We start from the raw sequence: 17,927 nt of genomic DNA on the forward strand, positions 1-17,927 counted from the left end.
TGTTTTATGTGTATAGTTTTGATTTGTTTATATTAAATTTTGTTATTCACTTTATTACTGTTATTGAAGATTATCTAGTTAAGTTATTTTAATGGAATTGAATTGTACATATGTATCTAACACACGCACACGTGCGCGCGCGTACATACCTACCTACATCACCCCTTATGTAATGGCAACATGTGGTGAGCAGACGTTTACACATTACATTGTGCAGTTACTTCTGTACTCCTCAGTGAGGTTATAGGTACAGAAAGCTGGCTTAAGCCAGAGATAAATTCTGCCGAAATTTTTACAAAGGTACAGACGGTGTTTAGAAAGGATAGATTGCATGCAACCGGTGGTGGAGTGTTCATCGCTGTTAGTAGTAGTTTATCCTGTAGTGAAGTAGAAGTGGATAGTTCCTGTGAATTATTATGGGTGGAGGTTACACTAAACAACCGAACTAGGTTAATAATTGGCTCCTTTTACCGACCTCCCGACTCAGCAGCATTAGTGGCAGAACAACTGAGAGAAAATTTGGAATACATTTCACATAAATTTTCTCAGCATGTTATAGTCTTAGGTGGAGATTTCAATTTACCAGATATAGACTGGGACACTCAGATGTTTAGGACGGGTGGTAGGGACAGAGCATCGAGTGACATTATACTGAGTGCACTATCCGAAAATTACCTCGAGCAATTAAACAGAGAACCGACTCGTGGAGATAACATATTGGACCTACTGATAACAAACAGACCCGAACTTTTCGAATCTGTATGTACACAACAGGGAATCAGTGATCATAAGGCCGTTGCAGCATCCCTGAATATGGAAGTTAATAGGAATATAAAAAAAGGGAGGAAGGTTTATCTGTTTAGCAAGAGTAATAGAAGGCAGATTTCAGACTACCTAACAGATCAAAACGAAAATTTCTGTTCCGACACTGACAATGTTGAGTGTTTATGGAAAAATTTCAAGGCAATCGTAAAATGCGTTTTAGACAGGTACGTGCCGAGTAAAACTGTGAGGGACGGGAAAAACCCACCGTGGTACAACAACAAAATTAGGAAACTACTGCGAAAGCAAAGAGAGCTCCACTCCAAGTTTAAACGCAGCCAAAACCTCTCAGACAAACAGAAGCTAAACGATGTCAAAGTTAGCGTAAGGAGGGCTATGCGTGAAGCGTTCATTGAATTCGAAAGTAAAATTCTATGTACTGACTTGACAGAAAATCCTAGGAAGTTCTGGTCTTACGTTAAATCAGTAAGTGGCTCGAAACAGCATATCCAGACACTACGGGATGATGATGGCATTGAAACAGAGGATGACACGCGTAAAGCTGAAATACTAAACACCTTTTTCCAAAGCTGTTTCACAGAGGAAGACCGCACTGCAGTTCCTTCTCTAAATCCTCGCACAAACGAAAAAATGGCTGACATCGAAATAAGTGTCCAAGGAATAGAAAAGCAACTGGAATCACTCAATAGAGGAAAGTCCACTGGACCTGACGGGATACCAATTCGATTCTACACAGAGTACGCGAAAGAACTTGCCCCCCTTCTAACAGCCGTGTACCGCAAGTCTCTAGAGGAACGGAGGGTTCCAAATGATTGGAAAAGAGCACAGATAGTCCCAGTCTTCAAGAAGGGTCGTCGAGCAGATGCGCAAAACTATAGACCTATATCTCTTACGTCGATCTCTTGTAGAATTTTAGAACATGTTTTTTGCTCGCGTATCATGTCATTTCTGGAAACCCAGAATCTACTATGTAGGAATCAACATGGATTCCGGAAACAGCAATCGTGTGAGACCCAACTCGCTTTATTTGTTCATGAGACCCAGAAAATATTAGATACAGGCTCCCAGGTAGATGCTATTTTTCTTGACTTCCGGAAGGCGTTCGATACAGTTCCGCACTGTCGCCTGATAAGCAAAGTAAGAGCCTACGGAATATCAGACCAGCTGTGTGGCTGGATTGAGGAGTTTTTGGCAAACAGAACACAGCATGTTGTTATCAATGGAGAGACGTCTACAGACGTTAAAGTAACCTCTGGCGTGCCACAGGGGAGTGTTATGGGACCATTGCTTTTCACAATATATATAAATGACTTAGTAGATAGTGTCGGAAGTTCCATGCGGCTTTTCGCGGATGATGCTGTAGTATACAGAGAAGTTGCAGCATTAGAAAATTGTAGCGAAATACAGGAAGATCTGCAGCGGATAGGCACTTGGTGCAGGGAGTGGCAACTGACCCTTAACATAGACAAATGTAATGTATTGCGAATACATAGAAAGAAGGATCCTTTATTGTATGATTATATGATAGCGGAACAAACACTGGTAGCAGTTACTTCTGTAAAATATCTGGGAGTATGCGTACGGAACGATTTGAAGTGGAATGATCATATAAAACTAATTGTTGGTAAGGCGGGTACCAGGTTGAGATTCATTGGGAGAGTGCTTAGAAAATGTAGTCCATCAACAAAGGAGGTGGCTTACAAAACACTCGTTCGACCTATACTTGAGTATTGCTCATCGGTGTGGGATCCGTGCCAGGTCGGGTTGACGGAGGAGATAGAGAAGATCCAAAGAAGAGCGGCGCGTTTCGTCACTGGGTTATTTGGTAACCGTGATAGCGTTGCGGAGATGTTTGATAGGCTCAAGTGGCAGACTCTGCAAGAGAGGCGCTCTGCATCGCGGTGCAGCTTGCTCGCCAGGTTTCGAGAGGGTGCGTTTCTGGATGAGGTATCGAATATATTGCTTCCCCCTACTTATACTTCCCGAGGAGATCACGAATGTAAAATTAGAGTGATTAGAGCGCGCACGGAGGCTTTCAGACAGTCGTTCTTCCCGCGAACCATACGCGACTGGGACAGGAAAGGGAGGTAATGACAGTGGCACGTAAAGTGCCCTCCGCCACACACCGTTGGGTGGCTTGCGGAGTATCAATGTAGATGTAGATGTAGATGTAGACATTATTCTGTATGGTGTGGTGCTCAGCAGTTGTTATTGTGCATCACTGAATTGCTGAGAGATATATTACACGTGTTCTGTATAGCTAGTGTTGCAATCAGTGAAAATCAGTGGCAATCCCTGTCATCAACATGGCTCTTGACATGGTGAAGGTTATCCCTGAATTTAGATGCTCATTTTATTACACCCTTGATGTGAAAACCCAAGAGCCTGTTTGATTTTGGAAATTTCCCATTCATTCATTCATTCATTCATTCATTAGGATCCCACAATTACACATAGATCAGATGTATCCATTGTTCCCATTTGGTGCTTTATTTCATGCCAGCAGCTAGTCTGGTGACATTCTAAACCTGTGACAAGATAATCTATTCCAGTTTCCATCTCTAATTTAATTGCTCATGTGAGTATAATATTAAATCCATTGAGTTTGAGACAGATTAAATGTTTCTTATAAGTATCTCATGGAGAACATGTAGAAACTGAGTATTTCAGACTTTTCTACAATAATAATGTCTGTCACTGACACAGAAGTGAAATATTGTTTACTTTCCCTGTTTTGAGTCTATTGCAGTGTTGCCGTCATGTTCTGGGACAAATATGGCTATTCACCAAAAATAAACTTAGCCCAATAAAGGACAATCAGAATAATCAGCAGTCTATAATTTTGTGAACTTGATGCAGGCTGTAGTTCAAGCATTGTGAAATTTTGCCTCTATACATATGTTACGTAACAGGTTATGTCGTTCACAATATAGGTTCGTTCAGAACAACAATAGCAGTCACTCTGATCAGTTGTCAGAAAAATTATTTGCGTTTAACCCTTGTGCAGAAAGGTGATCGGTATTCTGAAGTTTTTATTCTCAATAGGATTCAGCTTTGCTGCAGTTTATGGCCTTTGTCTACTGTATATGTATCTTTGTTCTTCCTTTTTTGAGTTTCTGAATGTGTGTTCTTGAGTGAACACGTAGTTACTTGTTCTATGGCCCAGTAGTTTGGGACACCCCAGACTCGGTGAGAAAAACTAAAATAAATTTTAAAAAATTATATATAAACAGGTAACAGTATTGTAATCAGAACCATTCCTCCTACATTAGAAATTTTTAACTGTTAAGGGAACAAACATTTCTTGTAAAAACCACACCATGCTGCTTGCTATACCTTTCTAAATCTGCACATGCATGACATCTCCTTGTTTTTGTTTGTGTGCATTATATGTTATTTGCAAGACTAAGAGTGCATTAAAATTAAGATATGAATGTCAATTTTTATGTTTCACGGGGGCTATCGATAAACAGATGCAGAATAACTAGGTTTAACTTTCTTCTGTTTGTCACATAGTTGAAACTTTCATTCCCTGTCAAGAAATTGCTGTTACGCAGTTATTTTGCCACAAACCAATCTTGTGTTAAGAGAAACGAGATAAATGTTTTTGTCATGAAGTATTATTATGGAAAACGTGTTGAAATTAAGCAGAATGTTTCATTAGAGGTACATGAGCTACACAAGACCATCAGTTGTTATGATGATGAGCTGAAAGGTGAGCCATCAACATTTTAAGTTTTGAACCTGTTGATGACTCAAAACCTCACCTACATGGTGAGTGGTTACCTATACTCATCCCATTAAATGAAATAATGGTGGAGTCTAAAATACCTTTAATCTTTCACATTAATCAAAATTTTGTAACACTTTTGTAACCTCATTATGGGGATGTGGAACACTATCTGAGGAAAATAATGTAGCAGACCTGTACATTGCAAATCAGTCAGTTACATCTGCTTTCAACAGAAACAACAAATAGACTCAAAAACAGCTTGAAAGCAGATGTAAGATTTGCAGTGTCCTCACAATGTCTAAAAAACTAAGCTTGTAATTCTTTCAAAACTGCAATGGCCTCTTCAAACCTTTTATGTTCTTTAATGCCAATGACCTTAGGGAAGTAGACTGTGTGTGTCAGAATTTGTCCCTTCTACAGTGAGATTTTCTTTTTAAATGCATCCACATCAAGTCAGAAATCAGTTGTTTCTAACTCTGCTGTGTCTTACTGTGGACAGTGTGAAGTCAAAGCCACTTAAAATGAGAGGTCTGCAGTCCATTCCGGATGTTCTAATTTTCTTTCCTCCACTCCTTTTTCCTTCATAAATTCAACAATAGCAGGCTTTAAATCGATAAATCATTCCAACCATTCCCTTCGACACAACCAATATAGTTTGCAGTATCATGTATACAGAGAGTCCCCATACTCATCATTTAGTTCCATCAAAAACTGTTCCACTGGCAGTGAAATGAATGCTACTAAAGGAATTTTGCTATTGGTAAAACCAATTTCTGCATGTGCTCCATGCGTGCCAATTTTGCAGAAAGTGCATTCTGACGTACACAACAATGAATCCCATTTGGTTATCATTGTAATTTTTTGCTCTTTCACTCTCAACTAAATCTTTAATTTTTTCTGCCTAGTACTGTAATGAATTTTCACAGCAAATTTTCCATAGCTGTCAACTGTGTGACTGCATTTTAGAGATCAAGAATTATCACGCTTCTCTTCTGTCATGCGCACTCATTTTTAAAGACTTGTGATGATAGATTGCTGGACTGCATCTTTTTGTGCAGACAGCCATTGGACCTGTGAACATCCTTCTTATCACGAACAAATAGCAAAGAGTAAATGATGATGACAGTACAATTCTTCCAAACTCAGGAGAGTCGTGGCGACTGAAAAATGCCACACCGCAATAGTAAATAAAATATTGCACTGTACTGAATACATCTGAGAATAATCGAGCAAAGTTGCAGGAAGCCAACTCTCAGACCCGAGCCATTTGACTCGCCATGGCTGGCCCCGTGTTAAAGGAATAAGGGCATATAATTCATTTCATAATCCTAAATTCTGTAACGGTAAACCAGGCGAATGTTTCATTAAAACAGCCAACATATTCGGTGTCACCTAGCTCTTAGTTTTGAAACCTGTCCTTTTTGTCCTTTTCCCCTATTGTTCCGTTGTTCCGACCTCTTGACTCACTGGAAAGGGGGGGGGGGGGGGCACAACTCCCATAGGGATACACCTAAGAATGAGAATTTCCTACAGGATTAGGAATGCCAGAGAACAGTGTTTCAAGTCAGGGACTAGAGGGTGGGGGATGGGAGTTAAGAATGAAAATGTTCTATAGAATTAAGAATGCGATAGAGTAGTGTTTCAAGTCAGGTCTGGAGCATTTTACCGTTCTGGCTAATTAAGAGAGTCGACTTAATTTTATAAATGACAGAAATACTAGACATGGTGTATGTTCAATAATCATTATTTTAATTGTATTTTAAATAAACATGGTGCCAAGTGAGCACTTATCCTTGGAAGCTCTGTTACTGTTTTAAAAGTGATTTTGAAATTCCATGTACCTAAAACTATAGTGTAAAAATCAAACAATGGAAAATCCAGGATGGAATGTAACCGTACTGTGAAAAGGAAAGTAGCTGAGATGCTGAGTTGCAGATAGGCACAACAAAAAGACTGTCAAGAATATAGCTTACAGCCAGTAAGGCCTTCGTCAAAATTAGATGACAAACACACACAGACGTAACTCACACATACATGACTGCAGTCTCAGGCAACTGAGGCCACACTGCGAGCAGCAGCAGCAGCAGTGCATGATGGGAGTGGCCACTAGGTGGAGGTAAGGGGGAGGCTGAGGTGGGGAAGGGAAGGATAGTATGGTGGCGGACAGTGAAGTGCTGCAGGTCAAATGGTGGGCAGGGCAGTGGGGGGGGGATAGTGGAAAAGGAGAGAAGTAAAAAGACCAGATGTGATGGAGGAATGAGGGCTGTGTAGTGCTTGATTGGGATTAGAGATGGACGGGAGAGGACAATGACTAACAAAGTTTGAGGCCAGGAGGGTTACAGGAACGTAGGATATATTGCAGGGAAAGTTCCCCCCTGCGCAATTCAGAAAAGCTGATATTCATGGGAAGGATCCATATGGCACAGGCTGTGAAGCAGTCAGTGAAATTCTCAGCAACAGGGTGGTCCACTTGTTTCTTGGGCACAGTTTGTCGGTGGCCATTCATGCAGATAGACAGCTTGTTGGTTGTCACACCCACATAGAATGCAGTACAGTGGTTGCAGCTTAGCTTGTAGATCACACGACTGGTTTCACAGGTAGCCTTTGATGGGATAGGTGATGTTTGTGACTGGCCCGGAGTAGGTGACAGTGGGAGGATGTATAGTACAGGTCTTGCATCTAGGTCTATTACAGGGCTATGAGCCATGAGGTAAGGGGTTGAGAGCAGGGGTTGTGTAGGGATGGATGAGTATATTGTGTAGGTTTGGTGGATGGCAGAATACCACTGTGGGAGGGGTGGGAAGGATAGTGGGCAGGACATTTCTCATTTCAGGGCACGACGAGAGGTAGTTGAAACCCTAGCGGAGAATGTAATTCTGTTGCTCCAGTCCTGGGTGGTACTGAGTTATGAGGGGAATGCTCCTCTGTTGCCAGACAGTGGGACTTTGTGAGGCAGTGGGAGACTCCTCATTTCTCCGCTGCCATCCATCTAACCTTCCAACTGCATATAGATGCCCTACCCTCTTTCCACCTCGTCCCTGCATGCCCCCCAACAGCACTTCATTGTCAGCCACCCCTACCCAAGCCTCCCCCTTACCCCCACCCAGTCGCCACTCCCATCATGAACTGGTGGTGCTGCTCGCTGATGGTCATGCTTATTGCGATACACACATTTTAGTAAGGCACTATGCAAAACTTCAAAAGTTTGCTATGAAAAATATGGGTCGCTATGATTTTGAGTTTGGTGCATACTAGACCATGTGTTGCTGCTTATGAAATTTAGCTAACATATTGAATTTTTGTTTACACTTGGGAGGAGGTCACTATCTGCCTACAATCTCTGGAAAATGGATCCTACATAGCGCATTCACTCCCAATCTCACGCCCATGGGAATGAAATATTCTTACATCTCTCATATCTTCTAAACTGCTCCAGACATTGAAATGAGATTTTGGCGCATGATGGCACACAAGGAGGAGAGTACTTTGCCAGTTCGTAAACACGTTGAACCTTCTTATCTATGATGATATATCAGAAGTTATACTTTCTGTTTTATTTTTTTTCATTCCTGGGTTCAATTCCCGGCTGGGTTGGAGATTTCCTTCACTCAGGAACTGGGTGTTGCTTTGTCCTAATCATCATCATTTCATCCCCATCGACGCACAAGTTGCCGAAGTGGCATCAAATCAAAAGACTTGCACCCGGTGAACAGTCTACCCAACAGGAGGCCCTAGTCACACAACATTTACATTTTATTCCACTGACTGTAATTACTTAAGTGTTATTGACTGCTGGTGAGACAATAGTTTTCTAGTATGAAAATAAACATGACATTTCTTCTCATAAGTTACCACAAACAGACACAATGAGGCTTTTCATAAGCTATTGAGCTCTCTGGTTGCCAATTACTTGTTTAATGATACATTCTGTTTCAGAATTCTGTCACAATAGCTGCTGCAAAAATGAGTTTGTACAAATTATATTGTGTTTTGGCTAAAGAAGTACTGTCAAATTTGTCAACAAGAGAAATGAGGCCATTACTCGTAAATGGTGATGCTTCTTTGAATGAGAAAAGGTTAAAAATTCACACAAAAATAAATCGCCTATTCTGTTGGAATTTTGGTATTTTTAATGTTGAGTGAATGGAATGGAAATTTACCAAAAGATTTTATTCCTTTTCTTTGTCTGAGCATAAAGCATACGCGTCAGGCAAATTACACACACATGTGTGATGCTGGTTACTCACCTATGCCTTGCCAAACTGATAATGCATGATTAGCGAATAAAATAGTTGTTTTTGAGAGATGTAAGCAATTGATATGTGGCACAACACAATGGTCAGTGTGTCATCAGCATCTGAGAATAATGCATGTGACAGGAATGCGGAAGCTAGCCAAGTGTGCTTTGTGAGAGGAAGAGTTCACGTCGTTCGAAAAACATTGTCATGAAAGTAGATCTGCCTTTGTCAGCAATACATTTCAACAAAATAAATATATCACATCACCACACTCTTTTCAGGATACTCATGCTTTCAGAATAATACTGACCACTGCTTCATTTGTGTAGCCTGTTTTTAATTAGTTTATTAATTCTGATAGTGTGTTTGCAACCAGTGAAATACTTTTTCTTGTCATGCTGGGCCGATTAAAACATTGTTATTCGTGAGGGTTTCTTAACTGTTTCTAGCTTGCAGGGAAATGTGTTGTCCACATGTACGTAGTATAACGTCTCTTATTACATCCATATCCAAATAATTATAGTACTTCATATCTCAGACGCTTTTTACCAGGAGCACAAAGGGGGGGTCATACCTGTGGAAATAACGCCTTTTCGACTTTTTATAACAGATCGTAGAGATAAGTCAGCATAACAGGCAGCAAGTAGATAACCTTGTTTTACTTTCCTGCCCGGCTTCTAGATCACATGATTTTATAATATTCCTCACTTCCTTATTCACTACCTTCGCGAAGAATCATCTGTCCCTTCCTGCAATCTGAAAACATTGTGGAGACAGAAGATGCAATCCCAGTGGCTAATGGCTGACCAGTTATTGAACTGTGCATTGTTCTTGACAAAAGAATAAACAAAACAAAAAAGTATACAGATATATGTAACTGATAACTGTTGTGATCTAACAAATAGATATGGAGCGCTTAAACGGTGAAAAACGAAACACTACTCAGTAACAATAAAACTCAGTGTACCATAAGGCTGATTTTTCGGCTTGGCAATACTTCTGCTGCCCATATGCGCCATGCTGACGTGGGCATATGGCAGGACTGTCTTCCCACTCCCTGCCTCACCCTTCCCCCAATGCTCACGAACGTGTGGCGCGAGAAACTGTGCCACAACCACAATGCTGCGTGACCTGGCGCATGCTCATGTTGTGTCCCAGTTGCGTCGCGTCACAATTTGTGTGGCCGCATTTGAAGCTGTGAAGTTACAAAAACACGCACTGCACCACATGCACTATACACATCACAATTTGAGCCTAGCATAATTTTAACAGAGGCTTTACTGGCCTAAAGCTATATTTGTGCCTATCTGCAACTCAGCATCTCCGCCATATGGTGAGTAGCGACTTTCCCTTTCACAATATTAACACTGTAGTGTAGATGATGCAGAACTTTGTACTATCTAAAATATATTTGAGCGTACTAGAAACTTTACACCTGCCTTAGACTCCTTGAGTACTCTTTGGTCAATACAGGAAGTGTACTTTACAGAAAAGAGCGGGATACCTACAATACTCTCCTGAATTTCTGAAAATAAGGAAATGAAGTTCTCCACCCTATGCATTGTTAGAAATAGATGCATTGATATAATAGGCATAGCAACCAACTTCTGTGGGAAATTCTTACTGTAGGCAGTCCTATCCTCGTAATTCTGATGGCTTGCTAACAAAAGGGAAATCATGGGTCATTGGGAAGATGAATGGTCGTAGGTGTCAAACAACAAACTGAGACCAAGAAAATTCACTTTTCCGTGGTGTGTTGCCCAATAGAGCCAATGCTCATTACCCTGTGACTGACAGCTGCCTTATTCAAGTTTTTGCATCAGTATGGGATGCCTGCACAAAACCCCATGTGTACATCATACTTTTACTTGTATTTTATTTGTTGACATGACGGAACCTCTCAGACTTCTGAGGATCTGTCATCCAATTTAAACGACAATACCAAAAGTGTTTTGCAACTTTTAAAATTTTATGCTGAGTCGGACTTTGTCCCTAAACTGTGAGGGAGAAAGATTTTATATTCTCCTTCTTATTTCCAGTGTAGAGCTTGGAAAGTTCCTTTAAGGCTGCCAAAAATATAAGGCTGCCAAAAATAGTGTTAGTGATTTGATGCTGTCTCTCCCTGACTCACCTTTCAAGTCTGTACAATTTCAAAGTAAATGGTAACTGGCAATCACTTACTTTCAGGATGAATAATTACTGTACTACTATAGACACTTTAAAAAATCTAATCCTAGCTTTTCTTCTTCAGGGATTAAAGAGGGGAAGCTTAGAAAGAAGGGGGCAAGTTGTCCAGAGCCCACAGTGAGATGAACCCACCTGCTGTGAGGACCAGGAGAAACAAAAATGAAGGGTGCGGCATTAGAAAAAGTAGGAGATTAAAGACAGTGAATTGGTAAGCACTGTTCCACTTCAGTCCATTCTCTGGACAAAATGAGAAATAAAGATGAGCAAGGAAAAAATAAACAGTGCCATTAAAAACTGAAAAAATAAATGGTGAGAAACAGAGAGGGGGAGGGAGGGGGGGAGTGTGTGGTGGGTGCTAATAGAGACAAAAAGACAAAATGGGGGGAAAAGAAAAGACACACACACACACCCATGGAGTTTGTTCTATATTTGCGTTCTCAGTGTTACACCTAACCCACAGTCATCAAATTGAGAGCCGGACAGCAAGTGCCAGAGTGTGTAATTGACATCAAGGAGTACAATATTGCCTTATGGATGAGGTAGAATGGAACAGAATGATCAGTTTCTGAAAAATAGGTTTTTCATAACATTGCATTTCAGCTCCCACTGAAATATTAATGATCAGAGCTGGAAACCAAAAAGGAAGAACTCTTGTTCTTGAGTGCCAAAAGGAATCGTATGTCTGACCATCGCTGAGAACTTTGATGAGCAGAATTTTCTGTGCCCCTGTTAAGTGAAATCCTTACATTTGGAGCAGTATATATATTTTTATAAATATTTTTATGCACGCTATAACATTTGGGAAATATGTTGTCACAAGCAGCTTAATTTTTGAAGAAGTCCTATGAAATGTTGTAGAAACCAGTTTGGGTCTGTCCATAAATTAACTCACACTGTCCGCCCCCCCCCCCCCCCCCCCTCCCTCTCCCCAGAGTATCGAAATATTCATGATAGTCCTGAAAGTTAGGTAAAAGACAATGCTGTAACCATTTAAGATGGAAATTTCACATAATAATGTGTGTTTCAGAAACTAAGCATTACAAACACTTGTCACCGACACAGAACACATTCACAATGCAGAAAACGGCAGTCATCTTAAACTCTAGTTCTTGGCCATTTATACAGTACCAGTTTTTCTTTACTGATTGATTGCGTAGCTACCAGATTACAACTGTTGACCATTCTTTCTGAAATATCCAGTATTAGCAGCTGCATTACACGCTTGCTCGCTACAAAATGCATCATATCCGAAAACACTATGCCTACTGAAATACGAGAAATGAATCACTTTAGCATGCATGTTGTACAAGTTGTTTCTAGTGAGCCTGGGATAATACTGTGTCCACTGTTTCACAGATAGGCCTCAATGAGATACCTCCTTTCCCTGGCCTTAATAATTCTGAGAAACAATTTTTTAGACACAATTGCTATTTGAAACAAGGGGACGTAAATAAAATTTAATATTATATGAAGCTTCTGTGATGCCATACCTAATTATGCCTCGCTTTCTTCTTGCCCTGTTTTATCGTTTTAGAAGGCTACATATTCCCCTTACCTATACTGCAGTGTAATTCATGGACAGCCTCATTATTCAAAGTTAACACTATCTGTTTAGTATAGAGACTCATAAGAAGAGAAATTATTAGTTGTGACTTTTATTTACAACACTTTAAACATATTTGGTGTACAGGAAGTCTTAGGAGGTATATTTAAAAATTATACAATTCTTGTTTTCTACAACAGTTTGGTCAAAAGAGATTCAGACACTAGTTGGTAATATGTATTACATGTTAGCAAGAACACTCGGTAATTACAAACCTCCAGTGTTGAACATTACCAGCAGTCAAGATGTCAGTGTAAAATGCAGTACATGGTAGTTCTCATGAAACATTATACAGTATAATGGAAAGCTTATCCTCCATTTCAGAGAAATATAGCAATCAAACAAAAAATATTACAGCTCACTATTTTTAAATTAGGACATCAAATACTGTATACATGATAATTAACAATAAGCACAAGCTCTTTCACTGATGATAATCTATCAGCAGCCAGTGTCCATATAGAAAGTATTTTCTAATGTCTAATAAGCTTCATTTATTTACATAAAAATGAACTGTGTCATAATAAATATAATCACATGTATTAAAACTATCATCCGTGTGAATCTGTTATGTCTGTATTACACATTTGTGTGGTAACATGACAGCAAATTGAAAGCTGTAGGTTAAATTGTACAGGTCATTCTTTACATAAATACAAGTCTTTCATTTGAAAACACTAAACAAAGAAACTAATATGCACAACACGACGAGTTTCATCTTCCAATACCCTAATGTACATGTTACAGATTCAGTGTAACACAAATAATAAAATAAAATGCTGCACGGGCACTGCAAAATGACAGGTACATACAAAGTCCATTTTGGGTTTAATGATTTGTGATTTCATGAAATCCTGCAGAAAATGTTTGTTGTATATACAGTATTTTATTAAACAGGGGAGAAACTATGCACTGAGCCACATCTTCTGATTAAGCTGTCAGCTCATCTCGATTTCGAGGCCCCTCCTATCTCCATCCATACGCAAGCAGACGACACAAAATATAAATAAAACAACTTAGTCCTATTATGACCACACAAAAAGTTCAAATTCATTGTCTTTAGATGAGGTTGCATCAGTAAGGAAAGTATTTGTAGGCATTATGGGAGCAATAGAAATAAACAAATACAGAGAGACCATGAAATAATAATAAATAGTGCACTGAAGATGGAAATATTTACAAAATAGAAAATAGCAATTTTGATGATGCACATAGTATAACTTTCCTCAGGATGAGAGGTGAATGACCGTTGTGTGGTAGAGTCGACTGTGTCGTGTTGCGCAGGCAGGGCTACATGTTGAGTGTAGGAGGGGCCGGATAGTCAGTAGCACTTCCTTGTGCAGGCGCACTTTCGCACAATATCAACATCCGTTGTATAGCGTGTTCCATCGTTGCATATTAGGCGAACTTTGCGCCGCTTTGTTTTCCTTGCACGACAGCAATTGTAGCCGCAAGTGCCCTCACATTTGGCAAGTTTCACAGGCTTGCGTGACCTGCAGCCATTCTCGGTGTAATACTCTCGAGTTTGCTCTTTCCGACAGGTTGGAGCTGGAAGTTGTGGATAAGGATAAATTTATTAGCTTCTTATTGTAAATTCTGTTTTTTAACATAAGAACTATATCCAGAAACATGGGAAAATTGCCTGAATACTTCAGTGCAATGGCACAAATATACTTGTACAAAATCTTATCAAATATGAAAACATATGTGAAGACACATTTTGTTTTCCTTTGCGCTGACAAGCAGTGCATCACTCAAATGTTTCCTGAAAACCGAGCACCAAATTTCAAGTAATTTGCCTGTCATTATCAATTACCTATTCAGGTATGTCCAGTATACTAGAACATGAAGTGAAGCAGACACCATAAAGATGGTATTTTAATGAAAAGCAAGTGTTAACCATTATTTAAAGCGTGCTTCATGCATTCAAAATGGAGTATTGATATAAATTAGAACAGCAAGCACATAATAAAGAATATAGTTGATGGGACAGTTAACGCCAATCTTACTTCCTTTACTGAAGCAATGAAAAGTGCAAAGCACTTCTTCTGCAAATTGGTACTTACAGAAGTAGTGTTATATAATTCAGAAACATCATGTAGAATGTTAAATGATGTCTGCCACATTATTAAATGAATAAATGTGCACATCCACCTTGCCTGTATTTTTAAGAAGTAAATTTACATTGCGGAAGTTTCGGGTGTAAAAGCAAAGAAGGGACTTGGGACGGCACACAGTAAAACATTATGTATTATTTCAAGCCTGTAGTAACTTTCTGTGTAATCATGCAGTTTACAATGATTTAATAATGTAAAGTTCTGAATGAAATGTAAGCAACGAAACCACCACTCACCTTAAAAAATAAAGTGCTGAGAGGCAGACAGGAATGTTGAAAGTAGACATGATTCTTTGCTTTGCAATTTGAACTCCCATCTCTCTCTCTCTCTCTCTCTCTCTCTCTCTCTCTCTCTCTCTCTCATTATACTAGCATATATGGCTGAACAAAAGGAACAAACGCAGAAATGATGAAGGACGGGAGGAGCATTAGAAGTTAAAAGTACGAACCGTGGCTAATAGGAGTGTAAATTCCATGACATCAGCTCTATTAGGTACAGATCCAATAGTGACATATGAATGTTTGTGCTGAGTGGGGACTCAAACCTTGGTTTCCCACTTATCACGAGCAGTCACCTTGACCACTTCAGCTATCCATTCAACTTTCCTTGCTGTCACATGATGGTGGAGGCTCAAGTTTCACTGTTTAAGTGACCTCCACATTATTCATGGTATAAAATGTATTTGTCAGGTTTTGTGAGATAATGTGACCTATTTGGTGATGGAATGAGTCAGTTCACAGTGCTGATTGGTGTGTACTTTATAACTATTAACTAGTGTTTCGTCTCTGACTGTGGGAACAAGGGGTGAAGTGCCCCCAAAATCATAAAGCTCTATAAATTAAAGGGCTCCTTGACCCCTTGTTGCAATTGCTATTTTACCTCCAAAGATTTCTTCTACAGTTGGAGACAAAACATTAGGGAGGAATTTTATATATCTACCACAGCCTCTCAGTCCAGAAGTATTAACTGAAATTGAGAGTATCTGAATAGGGATTATTCCATGTGAAATCAGCTCATGGCCGAAACCTCGCCATCTCAGATTTTCTTGAAATTTGTTTCAGATGTACTGTTGGTTTAGACTTCGAGAATTAGGAAATGTTACTCAGATATGGAAACTTGTTTCTGAATTACAGAGCTGTAAAGTTATCATAAAGGAGTAAAAACAGTGAACAGCAGTTTTTAGAACTGCTATAGAAGTTTTCCTAACTGAGCTAAAGACCTATGGCGAATACCATTGTACAGCATTTTTCACACCCTTTGTGCGTTCTGCCTTACAGCAGGTCCTGTCATGGCGGAAGCCTCGTCAGAGAGGTCCACCTCATGAGCTTTTATGGAAGTGATTCCAGTGGTGGTTTCCCGTTGCCTTCCACTGATGATGAAATGATAAGGAGGACAACACAACACCCAGTCCCTGAACAGGGAAAATCTCCGAATTGAACCCGGGCCTCTTGGTGTGACAGACCACTGTGCTGACCACTCAGCTGTTGGGGCGGACATACAATAATATAAAAGTTCATATAAGAAAATTCTTTTTGGAACAAATTTAGAAGTTTAATTTTTTCAGAAAATACATATTTTAAAATTTCCAAATTTATTCCATGAGCAACAAGTAGTGTTGTAAATCAGGCCAAAATATAAATTTGGGATGGTAATTTCTTCATTAGTAAAAAAAAATGAAGACAGAAGCTCTATTTCTAATAATTCGACTGTATACTCACTGTCATAGAGCGAGTGGAGCCCTTCCTGAGTGAACGTATTCTGAGTTGGCTGTGTGTAATAAGTTAATTACTTCTGAACTGGTATTAAAGATTACTTATTGTTTAGGTCAAATGTGTAGTGCTTCAGTAAAACAAGATGTTATTGGAAACTATAAAGTGACCTAAAATCAATCATGAAAATGTTATACTTACTGGCTAATTGTAAACAAGTGATTTTGTACCTTAACATTTCGTGTGTTTGAATGTTTTTTTCCCCCCTCAAGATGGAAGCAGACAAACTGAGAATATAGAGTTGCAATGTGTTACAGAAAACAAATCACTTTTTTCGAGACAGCAGAAAGCTCAGAAACATCACATCTGGGATGCCTGAACTGTACCCACAAACTGTCAGTGGTTTAAGAATCTGTGATATATGTTGGAAGGAAATTACTATTTAAAAAAATGCACAGTCCCTAAGTGACAAAAATGCCGAACGTAATCATTCTCAGTCAGAAACATTATTCTACAGTGATACAGATCTGATAACTAATTGAGATGTTGTCCAGTCACTTAATGTACCTATTGAACAGTCGGGAATGACTCCCATTGCTAAGAGAAAAACGAATTCTGCTGGTGCTGAACAATCAAAAACAAAAGGATTATGACAGCACAGTTTTCCAATTTATACATTTGAATAAAAAACTGCACAGCATAATTAACATACAACAAAACTTATTTTGCAGAAGAAATTGAAGCCTTATTTATACAATATATACATTAATACTCAGCAAACCACTGTGAAATATATGGCTTAGGGTACTTCTGATTGTACCACACATTAAAATTTCTTCCTGTTCTTTTCGTATAGTGCGGCGGAAGAATGACTGCTGGCCAGAGTGGCCGAGCAGTTCTAGGCGCTTCGGTCTGGAATCGCGCGACCGCTATGGTCGCAGGTTCGAATCCTGCCTTGGGCATGGATGTGTGTGATGTCCTTAGGTTAGTTAGGTTTAAGTAGTTCTAAGTTCTAGGGGACTGATGACCTCAGAAGTTAAGTCCCTTAGTGCTCAGAGCCATTTGAACCATTTGAAGAATGACTGCTTAAATGCCTCTCCCTAAGGCAGTGACAAGTAGGATTCTGTAACGTGCGCTTAGTTGTCGTTTTTTGAATATTTATAAGTAGGTTGTCACACAATAATTGTGCCAGCTTAGGATTTTCAGCATTTCTGTTGCACCCTGCTATGAGTCTAGCAAAGCTGTGACCATTTAAGTTGCCCATTTCTGTGTATATTCAGTATCCCGTTAGTCTTACTTCAACAATATTCTAGGATGAATCTCTTAAATGTTTTGTAAGTAATCTTCTTTGTAGACAGGCATGACCCAGGCATTCTTCCGGCTACTTGACACTTTTTTTTTATTTATAATACATATTTATGGTTAAAGAAGGGCTATCCAGCTGTAAATTATGTATAGTATCTGATAGAGATTCCATCATGTGCTGGGGCCTTGTTCAGTTTTAGCGATTTCAGCAGTTTCTTTATGCCACTGGTACTAGTATTTAAATCACTCCCC

General features: G+C 39.5%; 1 protein-coding gene across 1 annotated transcript in view; it reads right to left on the minus strand.

Annotated features, from left to right (window-relative positions):
• Nucleotides 1-12,580: 12,580 nt before the first annotated feature.
• The window catches only part of LOC124794967 (protein slit-like), an 807,859-nt gene continuing 802,512 nt past the window's right edge, over nt 12,581-17,927 (minus strand). Inside the window, 1 exon segment of the mRNA XM_047258696.1 lies at nt 12,581-14,092. Coding sequence (XP_047114652.1) covers nt 13,866-14,092 — 227 coding nt within the window. The 3' untranslated portion in view covers nt 12,581-13,865.

The sequence above is a fragment of the Schistocerca piceifrons genome, chromosome 4 (genome assembly GCF_021461385.2).
Source record: "Schistocerca piceifrons isolate TAMUIC-IGC-003096 chromosome 4, iqSchPice1.1, whole genome shotgun sequence".
Lineage (NCBI taxonomy): Eukaryota > Metazoa > Arthropoda > Insecta > Orthoptera > Acrididae > Schistocerca > Schistocerca piceifrons.